At 44.1% G+C, this 25,860-nt stretch overlaps 1 protein-coding gene across 1 annotated transcript in view; it reads right to left on the reverse strand.

Annotated features, from left to right (window-relative positions):
* PLA2G10 (phospholipase A2 group X) overlaps window positions 1-13,846 on the reverse strand; it is a 30,625-nt gene extending 16,779 nt beyond the window's left edge. Inside the window, exon 1 of the mRNA XM_044304331.1 lies at window positions 13,683-13,846. Within this exon, the coding sequence (XP_044160266.1) occupies window positions 13,683-13,722 (40 nt within the window). The 5' untranslated portion in view covers window positions 13,723-13,846. The remainder of the gene's footprint in view (window positions 1-13,682) is intronic.
* Window positions 13,847-25,860: the final 12,014 nt, after the last annotated feature.

Raw genomic sequence — 25,860 nt, forward strand, 5'->3', positions numbered from 1 at the left:
GGAACTCGTTCCTGACAATCTGCCCATCTAAATGTGCTGCCGATCACTCAATGGACGAGCGAAGTGCTTGTTCATCGGGTGATCCAGTCGTTCATGCAGGCACACCAATTATTGTTTCTGGGCAGCAGATCATGCTGTCTAAAAAGCGATCTGCTTCTCAAAAACAGTGCAGCTCTCGACCAGTGTAAACCTGCCTTTAGAGTTGGTCTAGCCTGGATGTTATCTAGGTGATGGGTGTCTAAACCATCATAGCTCACCTGCAGCAGGATCTGTAAAGCTGTGGCTTGCTGGTCACTCTGCTGTCTATAGCATGCTGTAGCTTTTAGGAAAGCTGTATCTTGGTGGCCTTGCAGTCTTTCTGGAATAGCGGTCTTACAGTAGAATTAGATGACTTGATGGTAACTAAGACCCTTGAAGTAGGAGCTCCTAACTCTGCTTCCTCTCTCTACACTGTCTAAACTTAAACCCCCCCCCCCCCCTGGCAGGAAGCAGGACCAGCCTATTCCTATCAAGAGGGGAGTAACAGGGAGGTTAACCCTGTTCCTGCCAACCATACCACATCTGTTGGTGTGCATACATAATACAATACATGACATAACATTGTAAAACATAACATTTGTAGGTATGAAATACTACACGTGAAGACAGGAAATAGGACTAAGGGTCTTGGAAAGAGCATGGAGATGGAAACAAACACTAATCCTGAAAAACCCAGCTCTATAATGAGGAGCCCATTTTAGTACCCCCTCCAAGTTACATTTACTGCGGATCCCCTTAATATTTTTTTCCATTTCCCTGTAATATGATCTTTATTCTAGTTTTTCAAATCCTTGAAATTGAGCTACCCCAAATAATTCTGGATTGTTAATACAGTGTTGCTACACATCATCTGTCATGCAGTTCAGTCAGCCCAGGAAGTAGACATTGTGGCGGCATCTTTTCTGTCTATTCATGGGGCTTGATTTGGACCACTGCTTCTCCTTTGTGTGAATGTCTACTCGTGTGTAGCTTCCATCGGAAACAAGGTATTAAATGACCCAAAAGGAAGACAGAAATGACCGTTGTTGCTTCCATGATAAACATATACTTCCCTTTCTTAAATGAATGGCACGCCAGTCACATTTTCCTGTGTGGTTTCTCAATGTGCTGTGCGCTCTGCCAGCAACCAACTATGTGCTAAATTGGCAGTGCCCACATCCCACCTGCTAGAAGTTTAACTCTGAAGGCACCTCTCATCTTTCTATGTTCTAAAAGACAAAGAGCTCTGAGCATTGTTTTTTAGATAATTCAGTATAAGTACAAATAGATTTGTTTTTTTTTTATATAATTCAGTGTAAGTGCAGATAAATTTGTACCCTGTGTGCCCACATTGGTGCCACCTTAGGTCACATTATTGTGTTGAGGTTAAACAATAACATTACATTTTCCACATTACATGTATTTTCTGAAAAATATCCTAAAGGAGAGATAAAAATTAATACAAATATGCAACAAAGCTCAGTGCAAACAGCAACTACTGTGTATAAGCATGATTATTGTAGACAGCATGTGTCAGTAGGATCAACCCATTAAACCATACATAATGCCTAGTAGGGTGATTCTCCTGAGTGAAATGACACCTCATTTCTGTTCCTCAGTTGTGCTGTTCATGAAAAAAATAAAAAATTTAAATGAGGTCTCCATTCTGCATTTAGAGCCACTCTCCCCCCATGTCCTTGATTGACAAGGCCAGGCACCTTACCTGGCCCCATAATTTCATGCCTGTCCTGTAATTCGCACAATTGGTGCATGCACAGCGCATCTGCCCATACTTCCCCAGCAGCGGAGATGACTACTGCAGATGTGTCGATGACATCATCCTCCACCAAGTAGAGGGTACATCTGGTGTTGTTCAGGTGAAGAGTGACATCATCAGCACATGTGCAGTAGTCATTTACACTGCTGGAAAAACAGAAGCAGATGCACTGTGCATGCATTCATAGTCCAGGGATGGCTAACCTCTGGCACTCCAGCTGTGGTAAAACTACAACTCCCAGCATGCTCCATTCATTTCTATAGAGTTCTGAGAACAGCCAAGCAAGTGTGCATCTTGGGAGTCATAGTTTTGCCACAGCTGGAGTGCTGGAAGTTAGCCATCACAGGTGTAAACTATCAGAAAGAGGGATGGTGGAGTGGCTCTAATTGTAGAGCAGAAGAGCTCTGGTCCTCCGAGGGGCTCAGACCTGCTCCTCAGTGCACGGAAGGCCTAATTTACATATTCATATACAGTAAAGTTATTTTTCTCCCAGGAATGGGGTAACGGAGAAACATAAATGAGGTATTGTTTTACTTAGCAGGATCAACTATACCAGGCATTCATGATGCCTGGTTTAATAGAATTGATACTGCTTACATACACTCTTTAAAGGAGTTCTCTGGGAATTTTGAAAATGAAAATACCTAAATATTACTTCTTTATAAATATATAATGGCTTGTTTTGTCTGGGGAGCAATCATCAAGAGAAATAAAATGGCAGCCGCCCTATCAGTACACACAAAACCTGTCCTAATCACACAGGAGGACAAGTTATTTCACAACACTGAGCTAAAGAGCTGCCTCATCCTCCTCTCTGCTCTACTTGTCAGGGATTGTCAGGAACTTTAGCTGAACCTCTTAAGGAATGGAGTTCATGAGGAGACATGAAGTACAGAGAGGATGGACAGGACAGACTTTGGTGTTGTGGAGCTGTGGTAATAGAGACATACAACTGCTGCTGCTCCTTAGCCATATCTCCATCTCCTCTCATCACTTCATGTCTCCTCATGAACTCCATTCCTACAGAGATTCAGCTAAAGATCTTATCATCTGTATTCAGGACCATAATCCCTGACAAGTACAGCAAAGCAGAGAGGAGGATGAGGCAGCTCTTTAGCTCAGTGTTGTGAAGTAACTTGTCCTCCTGTGTGATTAGGACAGGTTTTGTGTGCACTAATAGGACGGCGGCCATTTTATTTCTCCTAATTATTGCTCCTCATACTAAACAAGCCAGTATAGCTAATGAAAGGTATGTGAGAATATATTTATAATGAAGTAATATAAGTATCTTCATCTTCTAAATTTCTGGAGAACCGCTTAAGGACCAGGGCATTTTCCATTTGTGAGCTTTCGTTTTTCACTCCCCGCCTTCCCATAGTCCTAACTTTTTTATTTTTCCAGTCACATAGCCTTATTAGGGCTTATTTTTATCATTGCGGGACAAGTTGCACTTTCTAATGGCATTATTTACTGTTTCATACCATGTAGTAGGGAGCAGATTTTTTTTTTCCAAATGGGGTAGAATTGGGAAACTGTACACTGTACACTATGCGGTAAAATTGACCTCTTATCTTTATTCTCCAGGTCAGTACGGTTACAACAATACCATACTTGTATAATTTTTCTCATATTATATTTTATTTTTATATTTTATTTTCTTATATTGTTATATTTTAATTGCATGGGCATTTTCGCACGTGGCGATGCCCATGATGTTTATTATTTTATTGATTAAGTATTTTTATTTTAAGGAAAGGGGGGTGATTTGAACTTTTAGGCCTCTTTCACATGGGGGAGATTTCCGCACGGGTGCAATGTGTGAGGTGAACACATTGCACCCGCACTGAATCTGGACCCATTGATTTCTATGGGGATGTGCAGATGAGCGGTTATTTTCACGCATGTGCATTGCGTGAAAATCGCAGCATGCTCCTCTTTGTGCATTTTCCACGCAACGCAAGCCCCATAGAAGTAAATGGGGCGGCGTGAAAATCGCAAGCATTCGCAAGCAACTGTGGATGCGGTGCGATTTTCACGCACGGTTGCTAGGAGATGATCGGGATGGAGACCCGATCATTATTATTTTCCCATATAACATGGTTATAAGGGAAAATAATAGCATTCTTAATACAGGATGCATAGTACAATAGGGCTGGAGGGTTTAAAAAAAAAAAAGAAAAATTATTTAACTCACCTTAATCCACTTGTTTGCGCAGCCTGGCTTCCCTTCTGTCTTCATCTTTGCTGTGCACAGGAAAAGGACCTTGGTGATGTCACTACGCTCATCACATGGTCCGTCACATGATCCATCACCATGGGAAAAGATCATATGATGGACCATTTGATGAGCGCAGTGACGTCATCAAAGGTCCTATTCCTCAAAGAAGAAGACAGAAGAGAAGCCGGGCTGCGCGAACAAGTGCATTTAGGCAGGGGCGTACATAGAAGTCATTGGGCCCCATAGCAAGAATCTGAATTGGGCCCCTAACTCCGCCCACTACCCATCCCAGGCCCATCCCACCACCTGTCATGCCCCCTCCCTATTATTTCTCCCACGTCGTTCCTGATGCCTCCACGGGGGGGGGGGGGGGGGCGGTTGGTAATTTCCCTCACATAGCAATTGTAGCTCCTTGCCCTAGCGATTAGCACCTGCCCATTCTTTGACCTAGTAGTAGGCACCTGCCATATTAGTCCTTCCCCTTGCAGTGGGCACCTGCCCAGTGGCTCCTTGCCTTAGAGGTGGGCACCTGCCCCATCCTTGCCCTTGCAGTGGGCACCTGCCCCATCCTTGCTCTTGCTGTGGGTACCTGCCCCATCCTTGCCCTTGCAGTGGGCACCTGCCCCATCCTTGCTCTTGCTGTGGGTACCTGCCCCATCCTTGCCCTTGCTGTGGGTACCTGCCCCATCCTTGCCATTGCTGTGGGCACCTGCCCCCACAGAGTCCTTGTGCCAGTGGTGGGCCCCAGCCCGATGTGTCCAGGGGGCTGCATGAGCACTTGAGCAGGAGACCAGCCCTGCTGGGAGGAGGAGACGTAGCCTGAAGGAACCCGCACTGAAACAGGGACAAGTAAGAAAGTGCAGGTAGCCATCCCGGCTGAAGTCAGCGTGGCTGCACACAGAAAAGTTCCACAGCGGGAGGAGCAGAGAGCGGATTCTGCAGCAGAGGGGCGGGAGACAGCTCGTCCACATACCTGGCACACTTACCTGCCTGCTCACGTCTCCCCAGGGCCACTTCCTCCCTCTGGCTCAGTCTGTCAGCTCGTCTCTCCTCAGCTTAGGGCAGGGCAGGCACTGACTCTGGTGGGGTGACGGCCGACGGCGAAGTTCGAGCCGATTCTCCCGCCCGTCATAAGTGGGCGGGGCCAAATCGGGTGGGCGGGGCCAAACCGGGTGGGCGGGGCCTTCTCTGCGCTACGGGCCCCCCAGTGCCGCGGGCCCCATAGCAGTGGCGTGGTCTGCCTCTATGGGCGGTACGCCACTGCATTTAGGTGAGTTTCATTTTTTATTTTTTAAACCCTCCAGCCCTATAGTACTATGCATTCTGTATTAAGAATGCTATTATTTTCCCTTATAACCATGTTATAAGGGAAAATAATACAATCTACACAACACCTAACCAAAACCCGAACTTCTGTGAAGAAGTTCGGGTTTGGGTACCAAACATGCTGATTTTTCTCACGCGCGTGCAAAACGCATTACAATGTTTTGCACATTACAATGTTTCGCGCATTTTCCCACGACGCACCCGCATCTTATCCGGGCCAAAAACATGACGCCTGTGTGAAAGAGGCCTTAGTTTTTTATTTTCTGATTTTAAAAACTTTTAAACTTTTTTTTTTTTTACTTTATTTTAAGTCACCTTGGGTCACAATAACTGGCAATCATTAGATTGCCCATTGTGTTCATTGATGGCTATATAGACACTATTGAACACTTAATTTGCACTATACCAATACAATGCTGCCACCTAGTGGACTGTATTGGTATATTCCTGAAATAGGTACCGGAGCGCAAGCGTGCAACTTCCGCTTCTGGACTGCGAAAATGCTGTGGTCACATTTGACCACGGCACCTGAAGAATAAAATGTATGCGATCAGTGGCTGATCGCATACATGTGCTGCGGGTCTCTGCTAATTAAAATAGCAGAAACCCGGCGGCTATAGAGCCCGCTGCACATGCGAGCGGGCGCCATGTTTAGGGACCGGACTTCCGCTGTACATATACGGCGGAGGTCCTTAAGGGCTTAAGAGGGACAGGATACATGATAGGATACATCAGTAGATCAGCTGACAGGACCCAATGACAATGTAACGAGTCACTTATCAATGTCCGAGAGCAACAGATCATTTTACAAAAATGAAGCAGGGTTAAAAAGGATGTGCTATTTTTCTAGATACAGCACCTTTGTTGTCCAGGCTGTGCATGGGGATGAGCTGGACACAAACCATGGACAGATGTGCTGTTGAAAGTAAAATAACAGATCCTTTATTTTAATTTTTGCCTGGTCTCTTAGGACAGGTGAGAGCACAACTGAAACATCTCACCTGCAACTGGAATTTATACAACTGAGACATATTGGGGAATTTATCACGAGGGTAATATTTCAAGTCACTTTTGCTTGAGTCTGTGTTGGCGTACTTTATGCCACAATGTTAAATCTGGTGCATCTCTAACCTAACATTTCTGTCTAGAAATTCTACTGCAGTTTTTTTTACGCCAACCCCCTCCCCCCCCCCCCCACTGGAATAAGTTTACTACTTTTAGAGATAAACCTGGAGTAAAACTAATTAACGAAGCTAACCACATCCACTTTCCCGCCCTTTTTTTTTTTAAACTGGAGTCTCACCTCTCAGGTGTAAAAAATGCAAACAGTTGCACAAAAAGCCAGAAAAACATGAGACTTTTCAAAACCAGAATTCTGGAGTTCAGAGAGTGGTAAACCTCCTACCTGTAAGAATGTATTCACAAGGCCAAGAGCGGCCGGTTAATTGCTGTCCATGTGACGGCCACGGTTCCCCGACTGATTGCGGCTCAGGAATGCTTCCTTCCAAACAATGAGCTATACATTGGAGAGTCTAAACCCGCCTTTAGTATCATCAGTGCTTTCAACAGAGCTATTGTTATATTATTGAGGTGCTCATGACACCTTATCCTTCTTTGAAAGATTCTCATTTTCTTCTACTTTTTATTTATTTATTAAGCTTTCACAAGTATAACATTTAAAAAACCTGTTTAAGACCAGGAGGAGCTGAGCAGATGATATATATATATATATATATATATATATATATATATATATATATATATATATGGGAAGATATTTAAAAAAACTTGTGATTGATAAATTGTTATCTCTGCTCTTTCTGAGCCCATTCATACACAGGAGCCTGTGTGTATACATAGCTGTCAATTACTGACAACACCTCTTTGTGTACAATGAAGTTAGAAAGAGCAGAGATTTAAATGTATATAATTAAAACACTCTACCTGCAGACTGTATTGTATTTTGTGGAGACAGGTTCTCTTTAAGTTGCTCTCTCAGCGAGGATAGTGTAGTGGCAGTCATGCTGATTTATGTGGTCTGTCATTTATGTGGATTTATGTAGTAGTTTTTAAGCCATCTGCTGTAGAGTGTAACATATAAGTACTTAAAGAAGCACACCAAAACTGTTATTGTCTCACCTGCTATGAAAGTACATGGGGCTATCTTTAGTGAAGATCATTTTCTTACCAGTGTTTGTATTTGTGAATTATAACCTCCCTTCTGCCCCTCTGCTGTGTCATGTGACCAACATTCTGACTTTCCAAGTAACACAGCATCTTATGTGTGGACAGGAAGCCAGTTTCTTTATGTATTCCTATGGGAGCAGCATGTCAGTCTCATAGGAATGAACAGAGAAGTAACTAACTTCCTGTCCTGTGTCAGTTTGAGATTAGAGTGCTGGTCACATGACACGGCTGAGGATCAGAAGGGAGGTTATAACTCACAAATACAGTTACCAGTAAGAAGATTATCTTCATTAGACTTTACATCATGTATCTTTCTAATGGGCCAGAGAATAAAGATGTCTTTAAAAACCAACACATAAATTCACATGAGTTACAGACTGATGAAATCAGCCTTCCTGTCACTATACTATGCTGCCCTCAGATATCAGCAGAAGGGACCTGACAGGTTCCCTTTAATGAAGCAGCTCCTATCTTGTGAATGCTCAGTTGATAGCAGCCTGTGGGAACTGCATTGGACATGTGGATACAACTGATAAAAGTATGGACATTATATTTATGTGGCAATAATAAATACTGTATTTTTCACCCTATAAGACGCACTTTCCCCCCCTAAAATGGGCGGAAACCGATAGTGCGTCTGATCGGGGCTGTCAGCTGAGGTCTGATTAACATTGGGGGTCTGATTAGTGGTTTGACCTGAGGTCTAATGAAAAATATTTTTTTCTTATTGTCCTCCTCTAAAACCTGGGTGTGTCTTATGGGCTGGTGCATAGGGGGTGAAAAATACTGTATGTATGAATACATCAGGGGTCAGTACAGAGATTTCTCTTATGATCTATTTATACCCAGGACTGTGACTGTGACAAGGGGATATCATCTGCATCTGGATGAAAGAGGTTTTCTACATATAGAAGAGGATTCTTTACTGTAAGAACAGTGAGACTATGGAACTCTACACAAGGAGGTATTGATGATGAACTCACTAATAGAGTTCAAGAGGGGTCTGGATATATTTCTGGAGAATATTACAGGTTATAGTTACTAGAGAGGGGTCGTTGATCCAAGGAGTTATTCTGATTGCCTGATTGGAGTTGGGAACTAATTTTTTCCCCTAAAATGAGGAAAATTCCTCTGGATCAACTTGCAGAATAACAGGCTGAACTGGATGGACAAATGTCTTTTTTCATCCTTACAACCCATGTTACTACGTTACTAATAAAACAAAGGAGGAATTTTACTAACATTGCTACGCCAAATATTTGTGTAAAAGAAGTTGCAAGATCCTTTTTTTGTGACTTTTTAAAGGCATGGTGGAGTGGTGGTAGCCTAGCCCCAGTCGGATCATCGTCCCAGGCAAACTTACTAATATTTACACCTGGAAACAGGGGTAAAAGAAAAGTCACTGGCTGGCATAGTTTTCCCTCCAGGTGCAGAGACTGCTCTCTTAAATTAGGCGCCTACTCCAGCACCACAGGGGCAATCAAAGACCGGTGTAAAAAGCCAGTCTATAATATATGACCTGAAGGCAGGGGCGTTGCTAGGTTAAAACATTCGGGGCCTGGGTCCCTGATGTTTTGTCCCAGACCCCGAATGTCCTGCCTGCCAGCTAGATACAACTGTATTGCAATACAATTTAATCTAATGCACTGGAAGAGCTGAAGGACCTGTGGTGACATCACAGGTCATGTGACCAGCAAAACAGGCAGTGGTTGGGAAGGACCTGCAATGATGTCCTCATTATGTGACCAGCACAGAAAAGGATGGCAGTAAAGAGGAGAAGAAGCTGTGGTGATGTTGTGGTTATTTAACTGGATCTGTATGTTAGGGCGGAAGGGAGGGATGTTATTTACATGGAACTGTGTGTTGGAGGGGGCAGGGGTAGGGGGTGATTTTATTTACATGGGGCTTTATATTGGAGGGGGCTGGGGGAGGGTGTTATGTTATTTACATGGGACTGTATGTTGGAGGGGGCTGTGATATGGAGTGATGTCACTTACATGGGACTGAATGTTGGAGGGAGCTGGGGCACGGTGATCTTATTTACATGGAACTGTATGTTGAAAGAGGCTGTGGGAGGGTATTAAGTTATTTACATAGGACTGTATGTCGGAGGGGGCTGGGGAGGCAGTGATGTTATTTACATGGGACTGTATGTTGATGGCAGCTGTGGGACGGAGTGATGTTATTTACATGGGACTGAATGTTACAGGGGTCTGAGGGAGGGAGTAAAGCTATTTACATGGGACTGTATCTTGAAGGTGGCTGGTGGGGGGAATTATGTTATTTACATGGGACTGAATGTTGAAGGGGTGATGTTTACATGGGATTGCATGTTGGAGGCAGCTGGGAATAGGTGATGTTATTTACATGGGACTGTATTTTGGAGAGGGCTGTAGATAGAGAGGGATGTTATTTACATGGGGCTGTATATTGGAGGGGCCTGGAGAGACGGTGTGATGTTATTTACATGAGACTCTATGTGTCACGGATGATGTTGCAGATAGCTGGAACTTATGAATAAACGTCCGACTGGCTTGATCCCAAACTAAGGAGCATATAGGTGAGCCCTATAAAACCTTAAGAGCTCTCCCTGACTGCTATGCCCATGCAAGGGTCTCAATGGTAGACGATTGCATGCCCACGTACCTATGACTGTGTGACACCTGAAAACCCTATAATAGTGAGGGGACACGACCATCGGCTCCCTGCACTAAATACGGAGGGAGTCAGGGTCACCTAGAATCAAGCCAGCAAGGAAACACAATACATCAAAAGACTTATCTGAGCAAACAGCAGCAGCAGCCTCCAGCAGTGAACACTTCATCCAGGAAGTAGTATAAACCGCAAAGTGAGGCAGTATGGGAGGGAATATAAAGGGAGACGATTAGTCTAAATATGTGACACCTGGGAGAAGGAAAGGAGATGACAAAGTGAAACCAAAACAAAGAAAGTCATGCAAAAGGTAGAGAAGGACATCTGCCAGACCTTCTCACAGAACTGGCGGTGACACTATGGCGGAGTGAAGGAAATAGTGTTATTTACTTGGGACTGTATGTTGGAGGGGCTGAAGAAAGGGGGGTGATTTATTTTGGAGGGGGCAGGAGAGATGTTGTTATTTACATGGGACTGTATGGTGGATGGAGGAATATAACTACAGGGGGCACTGCAAATCCAGGGGGCATTATAGGCATTCCTATTACTACTGAGGGCTCTATAGGAGGGAGTTATAGATCTGTCTTGTTTGTACTAAGAGCACTATGGGGGCCTTATTACTACTGAGGGTCTGTAGAGAGCTTTATTACGACTGGAGGATCAATATGGGGCCTTATTTCTACTGGGGGCTCTGTGAGGGAATTAGTAATACTGGAGGGCTCTTCTACTAATAGGGGCACTCTTGGGTAGTGTTATCACGGTTGGGGGCACTGTAGGGGGCAGTATTACGAATGACGGCATTCTAGAAGGGAATTACTACTGGTGGGACTTTGAGGAGCACTATTACTATGGGGGGCACTAATTTTTCTTCAGGATAGTATTTGGGGGTATTGGGGAGCACAGCGAGGAGCAGGATAACACTGTGGGGACTCCAGGTTGGGGGATGATGATAGAAATGTAAGGAAGCTAAGATGTCTGTGTGTCACACTCTGCAGAGATGAGGCATGGCTGAGAGAAGTTGTACGGACCAAATGGAGAAGATGGTGAGAAGATTTACATCGGAGGACACGTCACCTGGAGGCACTAGATGTGACCGGTATGTGCTGCTGTATAGCAAGTACAGACAGCAAAATGTGGTGTGTGGGGGAGGGGGGAGGAGACTTAGAGAACTGGACCATATTCATTGGGGCTTGGGCTCCGGATCTTTTGAGACCCTAGCAACGCCTCTGCCTCAAGGTCTTCACAATGGCAGCATGGAAAGCTGTGTATTAGTTAGTGGCTGGACAATTTAGCACTTTTTGGGGTGTTAGCATGTTATTGTAGCACATTGCTTTGGGGTCTTAGGCTCTGATTCCGAAAAAGGATTCAACAAAGAGAAGCATAAATGCTGTGTACAGCTGAGGACCATCGAGTGTCTACATATGTATGTGCATGTTTATATATGGGAAATAAATTCTATATGTTGGATTTTTCTGTAAGGATTATAGGAATTTGACTCCATACAAAACTCACTCTGTTGTGGTAGTCAGGAGAGTAGTCAGCTGAACCAAGGTTCGGTAGCAATGATGTAGCAGTGTCAAATATGTGGTAGAATAGCATGAAGGAAAGAGTAATCATACAAGCCAAAGTCATTCAGGAGTCAATGCACTATATACACTGATACTGGCACTGAAGCCAGGGCAAAGTTGTCTTAAATATGGCGCCATACCCTCTGACTGGAGGAACAGACGTGCCAATGTGCATGCAATGCCTGGCATGATACTCATTGTTTCAGTGACAGCAGCTTGCAGGGAGAAATAGCGTTGGAGTGGGGCTAGGTAAGGGTACTTTCACACTAGCGTTAGAGGAATCCGGCAGACAGTTACGTTGCCGGAACTGCCTGCCGGATCTGGAAATCCGTGTGCAAACGGATACCATTTGTTTCCGGATGCGGATCTGTCTGACAAATGCATTGAAATACAGGATCCGTCTCACTCGTGTCACACTTGGTACCGGATCCGGCATTAATGCATGTTCTGGAATTTTGGCCGGAGAAAATATCGCAGCATGCTGCAGTATTTTCTCCGGCCAAATACCATAGAGGGACTGAACTGAAGACATCCTGATGCATACTGAACGGAATGCTTTCCATTCAGAATGCATTAGGACAAAACTGAAAAGTTTTTTTTCCCCGGTATTGAGCCCCTTGGATGGAACTCGATACCGGAAGACTTTAAAGCTAGTGTGAAAGTACCCTAAGTGTGTATGACATTGGTTTGTTGCAGCTTTTCTATATGTTCAGTCTGGTATATGGACATGATATGCATATTTGTCTACTGGTGAACTGTAGCCAAATTATGCAATACCAATTAGAACTATTCCTGATTTACTACAGCACTACTTAAGTCTATAGAAATAAAGGAGTTGTGTTAGGCTACTTTCACACTAGCGCTTCCATTTTCTCACCATTCATTGTCAATTGGGGGCAAAAAACGCAACTGAACAGAACGGAATGCTCCAAAATGCATTCCGTTCCGTCGTCATACTGGAGCGCAAACCGCAGCATGCTGCGGTTTGCTTTCCGTCCTGGGATGCTGAGCAAGACGGATCCGTCATGACCCACAAAGCAATTCAATGGGGACGGATCCGTTTTCTCGGCCAAAATATGACACAATAGAAAACGGATCCGTCTTGGCCATGTTAAAGATAATACATAACAGATGCAGATTGTTGTATTATCAGTAATGGAAGAGTTTTTGCTGAACCCTGCCGGATCCAGCAAAAACGCTAGTATGAAAGTAGCCTTATGAAGCATATTGTACATTTTTGAAACCAGCACCTGGATCTGAATATTTTTGTAATTGCATGGAATAAAAAAAATAGTATTTGAGCTATTCCATAAAATGTATCTTTACAGTTGTTTGTTGTTTTCCTTATTTTTTTTGTCCATCTCACTGAGCTGGTCGAATGTGCTCAGTTTAAATCTACAACTGCCACTGGCCATATGTTCTGTTAGTAGCTGTGACAGTTACACGGAGAGAGCTGCAGCAGAAAGGACACAACCCCTGAGCTGCCAGGCTGAAGATAATCTAGCAGAACAATTGGAGCAGTGACTGTGGAGATCTCTGGACCCATATGTGGTACAGGGCTGGTTCTAGCTTTGTTAGAAAGTATTGTCATGTACTATACAATGTCTGATTTTCCATTTTTACATCAATATTGGCATAACCCCTTTAAAAAGAAATCCTGTCTAAATAAAACTGTATGATCAGAAATCGTGCCTGACATTTGCAGCAGGGATGTGGAGACAGAACTTTGGCTTACCGACTCCACATCCCTGGTATGCAGGACTGATTGCCAGTCCTTAAGATATTACCTTAAATATATTTTGCTAAATGTTGCTGTAAATACGTGAAGTGCAAATCAGATTAATTTGAAAATGGCTTATTACATATAGATTGATAAAACAACTTGTCCTTTCTTCAAACAGCCAAAATCATGCACCCAACATGGACTAATACTCACAGCTACACAGGAAAAACACGAGGAACACTTCAAATTCCATGGATGAAGACACGGCGTGATGTTGTCTCTCTGAAGTTCTCTATAGATATGAGAACATTATCCCTGAGCTGCTCTTTTAAACATGCCGTGATACCTTCTCGCTTTTCTCCACGTTCTATTACAGGCTGCCGCAGTCTCTTCCTGTGTGTGTCCTGGCTGTTGGCACTCCTGGCAGGTGGCCCAGGAATTTCATGGGTTTAAGCTAAAACATGGGCTGCTGAAAGTTCCCTTTGTGTCCTGTATGTAACAAATCTATGGGGGAAATTTATCAATATTGTTGTAGGCAAAGGTTGCACCAAATGTATTAAAATGCCACAAGTCGTGCAACTTGCTAGGTGAACAAGAAGCAAAACATTTTATTAATGCGGTTTTTGGGATTTGGCGTTCAGGGGCAGCACCCTCCACATTGTTTTTATGGGTGCCTGCAGCATGCTGTCTACTTAGTAACGGAGGTGAAGGGTATTGCAGCTTTGTGTCATTCAGCTGTGAATTGATCGGTGGCTGCACTTGCATGGAGAGCTCTGCATTCACTGCTATGGGACTTCAGAAAATAGCTCCTCAGCTATAAATTAAAGCTTCCATAGTTATGAGGTGGGACCTGCACCTATTTGACGTTGAGGGTATATCTTAATGATATGCCATCAATGTCCCAGATGGGCCAAACCCTTTAACTCCTTAAGGACATATTTCACCTTAAGGACCAGGCAATTTTTTGCAAATCTGGCCAGTGTCAATTTAAGTGGTGATAACTTTAAAACCCTTTTACTTATCCAGGCCATTCTGAGATAGTTTTTTCGTCACATATTCTACTTCATGACACTGGTAAAATGAAGTAAAAAAATAATAATTTTTATTTATAAAAAAATACAGAATTTACCAAAACTTTGGAAAAATTATCAAATTTCCAAGTTTCAATTTCTCTACTTCTATAACACATAGTAATACCTCCAAAAATAGTTATTACTTTACATTCCCCATATGTCTACTTCATGTTTGTATCATTTTAGGAATGACAATTTAGATTTTGGGGACGTTACAAGGCTTAGTAGTTTAGAAGCAAATCTTGAAATCTTTCAGAAATTTTCAAAAACCCAATTTTTAGGAACCAGTTCCGGTCTGAAGTCACTTTGTGAGGCTTGCATAATAGAAACCGCCCAAAAATGACCACATTCTAGAAACGACACCCCTCAAGGTATTCAAAACTGATTTTACAAACGTTGTTAACCCTTTAGGTGTTCCACAAGAGTTAATGGCAAATTAAGATAAAATTTCAGAATTTCAATTTTTGGGCAAATTTTCCATTTTAATAAATTTTTTCCAGTAACAAAGCAAAGGTTAACAGCCAAACAAAATGCTTTATTTATTGCCCCGATTCTGTAGTTTGCAGAAACACCCCATATGTGGCCGTAAACTACTGTACGGGCACCAGGGCCATCTTTAATATTGATTGGACCCTGGGCAAAAATGTACTTGGGCCCCCTGGATCCCGCCTTCCCACACCTTAGCAGGCAATCACGCTCTCCACCACAACACACACACAAAAAATCCCCACATCTGGTAGAGTCCAGTGAATGACTGTAAATACTTCCAGTTCTGAAGACTCCAGCGGCTCAGGATCAGTGCTCTGGGCAGCTGGGCTCAGGCTGGAAGTGGGCACCGCTCTGCAGGAAGGAGACCAGGGCTCGGCTCACCCTAGTGTTACAGTGCACCCCAGCACCCCACAGTATGCAGTATAGCACCCTATAGTATACAGCACCACACAGTATGCAGTTTAGCACCCCACACTATACAGTACCCCACAGTATATAGTAGAGCAGTATAGCAGCCCACAGTATACAGCACCTCACGGTATACAACACCTCACTGTATACAGCACCCCAAACTATACACGATACAGCCCCCCCACACTATACAGTACAGCAGTATAGCGCCCCCGGACACTATACAGGCCCCCCACAGTATACAGGCCACCCCCCCCAGTATACAGCCCACCACACAATATACAGCCCATTACACAATATATAGCCCACCACACAATATACAGCCCACCACACAGTATACAGCCCACCACACAGTATACAGCACCCCACTATACAGTAGTTTACAGTATATTAACATAACAGCCCCTGTCACCTTTTTCTGATGTAATCTTTACACAAAAAAGCTCCACAGTTAACTCCTGCAACACTCAGTAGGACCTGTGATGACCTCATAGCCATGTGACCAGTAATTGCTAGGTTACTGGTCACATGGTAATGATGTCATTAAGGTCCTAGAGCAAAACTCATTAAGGTCCTAGAATTAAGATCATTAACACAGTACGATCATGATGCCTGTGTAGCAGACAGCCTGACACCCGGGGCAGTAGCTAGCAGGGCTCAAGAGGCAGCTGCCTTGGGCCCCCCAGGAGCAACTGGGCCCAGGGCAGCTGCCCCTTTTGCCCCTTGGTAAAGACGGCCCTGACGGGCACACGGTCAGGGAAAGGTGTGCCGTGTGGTTTTTGGAAGGCAGATTTTGCTGGTGATCGGAACTATACATGATGTACTGGTACGTCATGTGTCCTTAAGTACCGGGACAACATGCCGTACTGGTACATCATATGTCCGGAACAGGTTAAAGGGACACTTCCATAAAAATATTATGACATATTAAAAACAAGTATGCAAATATTCTACATAATTATTTTTACCAAAAATCAGGTGGATGGTTATCTGGATAGAACTCCACTTCTGGATAGTCAGTCCATGTATTCTTCTTCCTGGCCTAGCTCTTCAACTTCCTCCTTTGTTTGGACTTTTAGCATGGCAGACAGACTCGCTTTACTTTCTTAGTCAGACCAATCACTCTGACCAGAGAAGGAAGGGGGATGAGTGACTTAATTACTGCATCACACATTATACTGATAAGTGCAATGCTCTCCTGTGGGCATCCTTATCTAGGCCTATAAAGAGATTAATAGAGTTGTCATACTCTTATCCCAAGTCTACCCTTACTGTTATAATGAGGATTACCTTGCAAATTACATCTTCCCCTCACAGCAGCAGAAAACTGACAGCGGTACTTATTTATATTGCATGCCTTGTTATTTGTGTTGACTGCTACAGAAGGACAACTGCCCACATTTACTAATGTGATTGTGCCTACCATTTGTGTGAACAGTGCCACAAATTGTGCAACTAGGTTTCTACATTTTTTTTGCAGCTCACTCAAAAACGAAAGAGGCTTCGCGGGAGAGGGCCAGGGCCTAAGATATGCAGTTTTGTGCCATAATTTTTATGTATAATTCTGTCTCAAAATAACCCAACCAATAGTTGATATAGATTAGACAAAAGTGTTTCATGAACCCTGAGCTGCTGTAATAAATCTGGTGTAGGTCTCGACCGCCTGTCTACGTTTATACCATCTAAAGGATTAGTAAATCTGTCCCAATATTTAGTGTAGTGGTCCCTCAAGAAACAATGGCCCCAGGATACAATATTTTCAGCATACAATGGTCTTTTCTGGGCAATCAAATGTTCAAACTAGAAGCATTGAAGCAACATTCAATGCCTCAGGCTCAGATCCAACCAATCAACATCAGTATTTCACTGGTAAAACATCTTTATTAGTTGTCTAGTAGCTCCTCTGTTGTACTAAATGTTCTGTACTGTCCCATCTGTGCCAGGATGAGCAGTTCCTTTGGATACCAGATGAATGGCGTTTCCATTTAATTTTTCTGGTACATTTATGTACTGTACTGTGCAAGACCCTGAAGAAGCTCCTGCCTTCACCATAGCAACTCATTTGCAGCTTCCAGCATATATTCCTGCCTGTTTTACGTAAATGAAGAGAAGTACGCTACACCTTAAGTGGAGCGTGTGGACTGCTGGGGGCGCACGAGACAACCAAACAAGGACCGTGTTTTAATTTCGGCAGTATTCCATTTATTTATAAGACAACGCGTTTCGGGGTAAAGTCCCCTTTATCAAGTCTGAGCCGGGAAGGTTAGGAGAGTGTCACGGCTCAGATGAGCCGTGACACTCTCCTAACCTCTCCTAACCTTTCCGGCTCAGACTTGATAAAGGGGACTTTACCCCGAAACGCGTTGTCTTATAAATAAATGGAATACTGCCGAAATTAAAACACGGTCCTTGTTTGGTTGTCTCGTGCGCCCCCAGCAGTCCACACGCTCCACTTAAGGTGTAGCGTACTTCTCTTCATTTCCATTACCCTAGTGGCAGGGTGGCCCCTGCCCAAGGTGTTAGGACGGATCTTGGCTGCACCAACCATCCCTTATCTATACTTGATCTCCATTGCAGTTGCATCCAATTGATGCAACCGCAGTAGGTGAGCAAACCATTTCTTTCATTAGAAATTTGTTTGTTTGAATTTACTTACCCTATGAGCGCCTTCTCTATCCCATTGGCCATCATTTGCTGTTTTACGTAAAGACTTGCTTAATCTGTCTTGATTATCTGCTTATTTTTCTTAAAACTTCACTTTTTCTTGTTTGGGTCTTTTGAACCAGTTACTGGTTTTCTATAGAGTTAGATAGTCAAGTTACAATGTCTTCAACTTAAAATGATTGTCCCAGAATCAATTAATATTGTAAGTTGAGGCACCACAGTTTTTACTGTAATTTTCAATGGTTTGGTACTGCCCCAAAAAAACAACAGCAAAATATTTCTGAATATTGAGTTTCAAAAATATCACTTTCTAGTGGTAAAGCTATGTTTTTCCTGTTCCTCCAAACCCACATATTGAAAAGATAGAATACTGTCTGCCTGCAGCAGCTTCCAGGGGGAGCTAAGCTTACTGTATACTGCTTTGTTTTTTCCTGTCAATGTATACAAAGTGACTAACAGCATACAGAATTATGGTAGTGATTTAAAAAGTTATTACTGCAAGGGAATCCTTGAAAACCCATTTTCTCTCCTGGGGAACCACTAATGACATTCATAACTCACAAGAACTTGATATAGGGACAGTTAGAACATCAACAAATATATTATTTTTTTTGCATAGCACCTCTTATCAGGTTGAAATCAGTTTTCCTTCCCTATTATGTCTTGTGAACCTCCGAATAGGACTCCTGGGAACCCTGGTCGGAAAACCCTGCTGTATGGATTTGGAGCAATGTATCAGCAAAATGGAACTGTGATACATACAGAAGGTGGAATGATTGACATATTTTTTCTAATAGTGTTCAAGGGTGGACTTTGAATTAGTGTCACAGACGTTCCCGCTACAGGTGGCAGGAGATCTGTGAGACTGGCAACACGTGGTTTGATCTGATATGTTTTCCTCATGGATCAAATGACGTCTGTGTTGTTTCTGATGCTTGCCACACCTTCTATCCCCAGGTGTTGCTATTGTGGTCATTTAACCTTCTCTATTTATTGTTGTTTCTCCCACTATGCTATGCGGTTTATTGCTTCTGTTGGACTTGTGGTTAGCTTGTATTTGGTTCTCGGCTGAGTTCCTGGTGCTAACAAAGCTTCATTGAAGATAAGCGTTTCTGTTCCCTTTTGTATTTTGTTTTGATATGTGTGTGTTGCCTTTCCCTGTTGTTTGTCATTAGGCCTTAGAGAGACTTCTGTTCGTCCTTCCCTTTGGAGGAACAGGTAGACTCGGTCCTGACATTAGTTCCAGGGCCCTTTAGGGTGAGATAGGATTCTAGGTATCCGGTGTATGAACTTGCCTACCTTTGGGGCTTGTTCATACTGGTAGTCTGTCAGGACTGGAGTTAGGGTTTTCTCTAGGAGGAGTCCATCTTTCTTCCCTAGTTTCCAGGCCTTATTCCGGTATCCCCTTCCCCTCCTATGCTTAGTGTGGTGTTTTTCTCCCACACACATGATATTATAAACCGCCAAAACTGTCATTTTTGCTTCTTTCAGTACAGCCATGGATCCTATTGCTGCACTGGCCAGACAGCTGCAGGGGCTGTCTTTGGAGGTAGCTGACCTCCGCACAACCATCTTGCATATCCAGAGACCACAGGCTGCTTCTCCTAGTGGTGGTTACCAGTCCTGTCTCGAGCCTATAGTTGCCCTTCCAGGCAGATTCTCTGGGGGAAGTGATGATTTTATTTTGTTTAGGGAGGCGTGCAAATTGTATTTTAGGCTACATCCACACTCACCTGGGGATGAGAATCAGAGAGTTGGTGTGGTTATTTCATTGCTTAAGGGGGACGCTCAGTCATGGTCTTTTTCTCTTCCAACAGGATCGCAGTCTCTCCGGTCGGTGGATGAATTTTTCAAAGCTCTGGGTCTCATCTATGATGACCCAGATCGGACCTCCCTGGCCGTGACCAAGCTACGTGGCTTTCATCAGGGAGATCGTTCTGCTGAGATCTATAGAGTTTAGGAGATGGGCTACGGATACTGAGTGGAACGATCCGGCTCTCTGTAGTCAGTTTTGTCAGGGATTATCAGAGAGGCTGAAGGACGCTTTGGCCTTTCATGAGAATCCTGAGTCTCTGGAAGCTGTTATGTCTGTTGCAGTACACATTGATAGAGAGATCCCCACTCTGAGGACGTACTATCACATAACGTAGCGCCTTCCTCTGACACTTTGGGTGAAGATACTCCTGGGTTTATGTTTGGGGACGAACCCATGCAGTTAGGGGGAGCTACTCCCAGATCCAATTTTAAGCATTCTGGTCATAGGAAGGGAGTCTGTTTTTTCGGCGGACAAAAAGGTGTATGTCCATGCATTCAGCCTCAAAAAGAAGGGGATGTTTAATTCCCACCTGTCTCTTGGAGGGCTGGGAGGAGAGTCAAAAAATGTGCATTTGTCTTTGCCTGTTGTACCCGAGGTGGCGCTAGAGTTCAAGACTGTGGGAATTGAGGTGTTTATTGACAGTGGGGCAGGGGTGAACCTGATTGATGCTCAGTTCATCCGTATGCACGGGTTGTCTCCAAGTACATTATAGAAAAACATTTCCATTTTTGCTATTGATTCTGCACCTCTAACTCAGAAGTGTTTATCTCAGATGGTGTATGACATCTGATCAACACAATTCATCTTGTGTTTTGTGTTGGAGGGTCTCCCTGCTCCATTGGTTCTGGGTTTACCATGGTTAAGCAGGCACAATCCAACCATCGATTGGCAAGCTAGACAGATTCTGGATTGGGGTGATTATTGCATTGACAATTGTCTGAATACATATTTTTCTGCTTTAACCACTAAAACATTACCCTGTTTTATATATGATTTTGCCGATGTATTTTCTGAAAGTGGATGCCAGGATTTACCTCCACATCGGGAATATGATTGTCCTACCAACCTTATTCCTGGAGCTAAGTTTCCCAAATCTAGGTTCTATAATCTTTCTGGACCTAAAGAATGGCCATGAGAGAGTATATTACTGAAAGTTTGGCTAAAGGACACATAAGACCTTCCAAATCTCCAGCGGCAGCAGGGTTTTTCTTTGTTAAAAAAAGTGACGGAACTCTTAGGCCATGTCTGAATTTCCTTTGATTCCTGATTTGTTTAACCAGATTGTTGATGCCAAGGTGTTCTCCAAGTTGGACCTAAGGGGGCATATAATCTGGTCAGGATCAAGGAAGGGGATGAATGAAAGACGGCTTTCAATACCCCAGAGGGTTACTTTGAGAACCTGGTCATGCCTTTTGGGTTGACCAATGCTCCTGCGGTTTTCCAGCATTTTGTGAATTACATTTCATTTTTCATCACCTGGTGGGGATGTTTGTTGTTGTGTATTTGGATACTCATCGGGATCACGTTAGACAGGTTTTACAGATCCTAAAAGATAATAAATTGTACGCAAATTTAGAGAAATGTGTTTTTGCTGTACATGAGGTGCAATTCTTGGGCTACCTGCTGTCATCTTCAGGTTTTCGAATGGATCCAGAGAAAGTCCATTCTGTATTGGACTGGGATCGACTCGAAAATCTGAAGGCTCTAATGCGGTTTTTGGGGTTTACCAACTATTACCGAAAATTTATTCAGAGCTATTCGACAGTGGTGAAACCCTTAACTGACATGACTAAGAAAGGGACGGATGTCTCAGTGTGGTTTCACTCACACCCCCCGCACTGGCAGCAAACATGGTGGAGAAGTTGGTCTTCTCCTATCAGAGACCTGTTCCTACAGCCCAACTCCACTGCCACCCTCCATTACACTCACTTCATTTGAAGTACACTCTGTTCGCATCTACTCTCCCTCCAATCTCCAAGTAGCTGTCATTTACCGCCCCCAGGCCAAGCCACCATCTTTCTTGACCACTTTAACACCTGGCTCCTACACGTTCTTTCTGCCGACATCCCCACTATAATCTTGGGTGACCTCACCGTCCCTATTGACACCTGCCTCTAAACTCCTATCACTCTTCCTCCTTCGGCCTCTCACAGTGGTTTTCCGCTCCCACCCACAGAGATGGTCACACTCTGGATCTTATCTAACCTTTCTAATTCGCCTCTCCCCCTATCCGACCATAACCTACTCACCTTCTCTTCACTGGTTTCTTCTGCTGCTCCCCCAGTCCACACAGTAACACACCCCCGCAGGAACCTTAAACAACTCGACTTTTGCTTGCTTTCTGACTCTCTTCTGCCACTCTCTACCATTTGGTTTCTCCAAGACCCAGATACTGCCACCACCCTAATAAAACCACAAAAAGTACAATTCTGGACATTGTTGCCCCAATCACACAACAAAACGCCAAATATCAACAGACAACCCTGAAACACCAACCTGACCAAAAAGTTCAGACAAGCTTCCAGGGCTGTTGAGCGGCGATGGAAGAAATCCCACTCTAAGGGTCCATTTACTCGTCTGCAAAATGGGTCCGCATCTGTTCCGCAATTTTGCGGAACAGGTGCGGAACCATTCATTTTCAATGGGGCCGGAATGTGCTGTCTGCATTCGCACTTTCGGATCGGCACTTCCATTCCGCAAGAAATAGAACATATCCTATTCTTGTCCGCAATTGCGGACGAGACAAGGCATTTTCTATGAGAGTGCCGGCCATGTGCGGTCCGCAAAATGAGGAACGCACATTGCCGTTGTCCGTGTTTTGTGGATCTGCAAAACACATATGGACGTGTGAATGGACCCTAAGGATCACTTCACCACATACAAGCAATCCCTCCTCATTTTCAAATCCTCACTCGACGAAGCAAAACAGGCCTACTTCTCATCTCTCAAATCTACCCTGTCCCACAGCGCTAAATGACTTTTTAACACTTTTAACTTCCTTCTCTGTCCCCCAGCACCCCCACCCTCTCCTCTCAGCTGAGGACTTTGCCACATACTTCAAACAAAAGATAGTCAACATCAGAGAAAGCTTCAGTGTGCAGTCCCCACAGACCCTCTGCACAACTGCTCAGTCCTCTTCTCCCAAAACCCGCTTCTCCACCATTACAGAAGAAAAACTCTCCACTCTACTCTCCAGATCACAGGTCACCACCTGTGCACTTGACCCAATCCCATCCCACCTCATCACAGTGATTATCCCAGCCCTAACTCATCTCTTCAACCTATCACTAACCTCTGATGTCTTCCCCTCTGGTTTTAAACATGCTACCATTACACCCATCCTCAAAAAGCCTTCACTTGACCCATCTTCTTTGTCCTGTTATCGCCCCATATCACTTCTTCCATTTGCCTCAAAGCTACTTGAGCAACATGTCCATTCTGAACTGTCCTCTCATCTCTCCTCCTGATCCCTCTTTGACCGGCTACAATCTGACTTCCGACCTCACCACTCAATTGAGACTGCCATCGCCAAAGTCACCAATGACCTACTAACAGCCAAAACCAAAAAACATTAATATTCCCTCCTTCTCCTTGACCTGTCCTCTGCCTTTGACACTGTCAACCACTCCCTTCTGTTCCAAACTCTCTCATCTCTTGGCGTCACTGACCTGGCCCTCTCCTGGATCACATCATACCTCACAGAGCGGACATTTAGCGTCTCCCACTCTCACACCACCTCCTCGTCTCATTCCCTCTCTGTTGGTGTCCCGCAAGGCTCTGTCCTAGGACCCCTGCTCTTTTCTATCTACACTTTCGGCCTGGGACAGCTCATAGAGTCCCATGGCTTTCAGTATCACTTTTATGCTGAAGACACACAAATCTACCTCTCTGGCCCAGACATCACCACCTTACTATCCTGAATCCCTGAAAGCCTATCTTCCATATCCTCTTTCTTCTCCTCTTGCTTTCTAAAACTTAACATGGATAAAACAGAATTCATCATCTTTCCACCATCTTGCTCAACCCCCCCAACAGACCTATCTATCACGATCAATGGCTACACACTCTCCCCGATCAACCAAGTCTGCTGCCTTGGAGTGACCTTGGATTCTGCCCTCTCCTTCTGACCGCACATCCAAGCCCTTTCCACCACCTGCCGCCTCCAACTCAAAAACATCACCCGCATCCGCGCTTTCCTCAACTTTGAGTCTGCAAAAATACTTGTACATGCCCTCATCTCCCGCCTAGACTACTGCAACATCCTCCTCCTCTTCCATCTAGCACTCTCGCACCCCTCCAATCTATCCTCGACTCTGCTGCCCGACTAATCCACCTCTCACCCTGTTACTCCTCAGCCTCTCCCATCTGCCAATCCCTTCACTGGCTCCCCGTTGCCCAGTGAATTCAGTTCAAAATACTAACAAATACATACAAGGCTGTCCACAACCTGTCCCCTCCTTACATCTATAAGCTACTTTCCAAATACATCCCCACAAGCAATCTCTGATCCTCACAAGACCTACTTCTCTCACCTACAGTGGAATCCTTTAAAAGAAACCTAAAAATCCACCTTTTCAGACAAGCCTACAACCAGTGACCCTGCTGCCACTATACCGCCATTACCAACTTTACCCTCTTCTACTGTGACCTTCTCCCATACCATGTAGATTGTAAGCCCTCACTGGCAGGGCCCTCTCTCATTCTGTACCAGTTTGTAACTTGTCTTGTTAATGCTTAGTGCAATTGTCTGTATTATGTATGTATACCCCTTTTCATATGTACAGCGCTATGGAATAAATGGCGCTTTAATAATAAATAATAATATGTTGAACCTTTGGCGTCGTTCCCCTTGCCACCCGCTCCCATCATGGTGGATGGCAGTTTGGAATTCCAGATCGCCAAGATTATTGGCTCTCAAGTTCTCCGTAGATCACCAGTATCTTGTTCACGGGATGGGTTATGGTCCAGAGGAAAGGATGTGGGTACTGGCATCTGACGTGAATGCCAGTCATTTAGTGAAAGACTTTCTTTCAAGGTTAGTCCTGGGTGCCCAGAGGTCACCCTTAGAAGGGGCGGGGATAGTACTGTCACGGACGTTACCACTACAGTTGGCAGGAGATCTGCGAGACTGGCAACACGTGGTTTGATCTGACAAGTTTTCCTTTCGGATCAAATGACGTCTGTGTTGTTTCTGGTGCTTGCCACACCTTCTATCCCTAGGTGTTGCTATTGTGGTAATTTAACCATCTCGATTTACTGTTTTTTCTCCCACTATGCTATGCGGTTTATAGCTTCTGTTGGACTTGTGGTTAGCTTGTGTTTGGTTCTCGACTGAGTTCCTGGTGCTACCAAAGCTTCATTGAAGATAAGTGTTTCTGTTTCCTTTTGTATTTTGTTTTGATATATGTGTGTGTTGCCTTTACCTGTTGTTTGTCATTAGGCCTTAGGGAGACTCCTGTTCCTCCTTCCCTTTGGAGGAACAGGTAGACTCAGTCCTGACATTAGTTTCAGGGTACTATATGGTGAGATAGGATTCTAGGTATTCGGTGTATGAACTTGCCTACCTTTGGGGCCTGTTCATACTGGTAGTTTGTCAGGACTGGAGTTACTGTTTTCTCCAGGACGAGTCCATCTTCCTTCCCTAGTTTCCAGGCCTTATTCTGGTATTTCCTTTCCTTCCTATGCTTGGTGTGGTGTTTTCCTCCCACACACGAGCGTGAGAATTAGATTTACACTGTTCACCAATATTACACAGTTTTAATTTATATGACAAATGAATAACTATAGGCTTTTAAATAGTCTATCGTCTGTCGTTTATAGTAATCTGTAATCTACAAATTGGACTAAGATCTGTAGTTTTTTTTTTAAGAGGGAGTCCATGACAATTGAATAGCTGGCAAGGATTTTGAAATGTGAAATCCTGTTGCTTGTGAGATTG

Source organism: Bufo gargarizans, chromosome 8 (assembly GCF_014858855.1).
Source record: "Bufo gargarizans isolate SCDJY-AF-19 chromosome 8, ASM1485885v1, whole genome shotgun sequence".
NCBI lineage: Eukaryota > Metazoa > Chordata > Amphibia > Anura > Bufonidae > Bufo > Bufo gargarizans.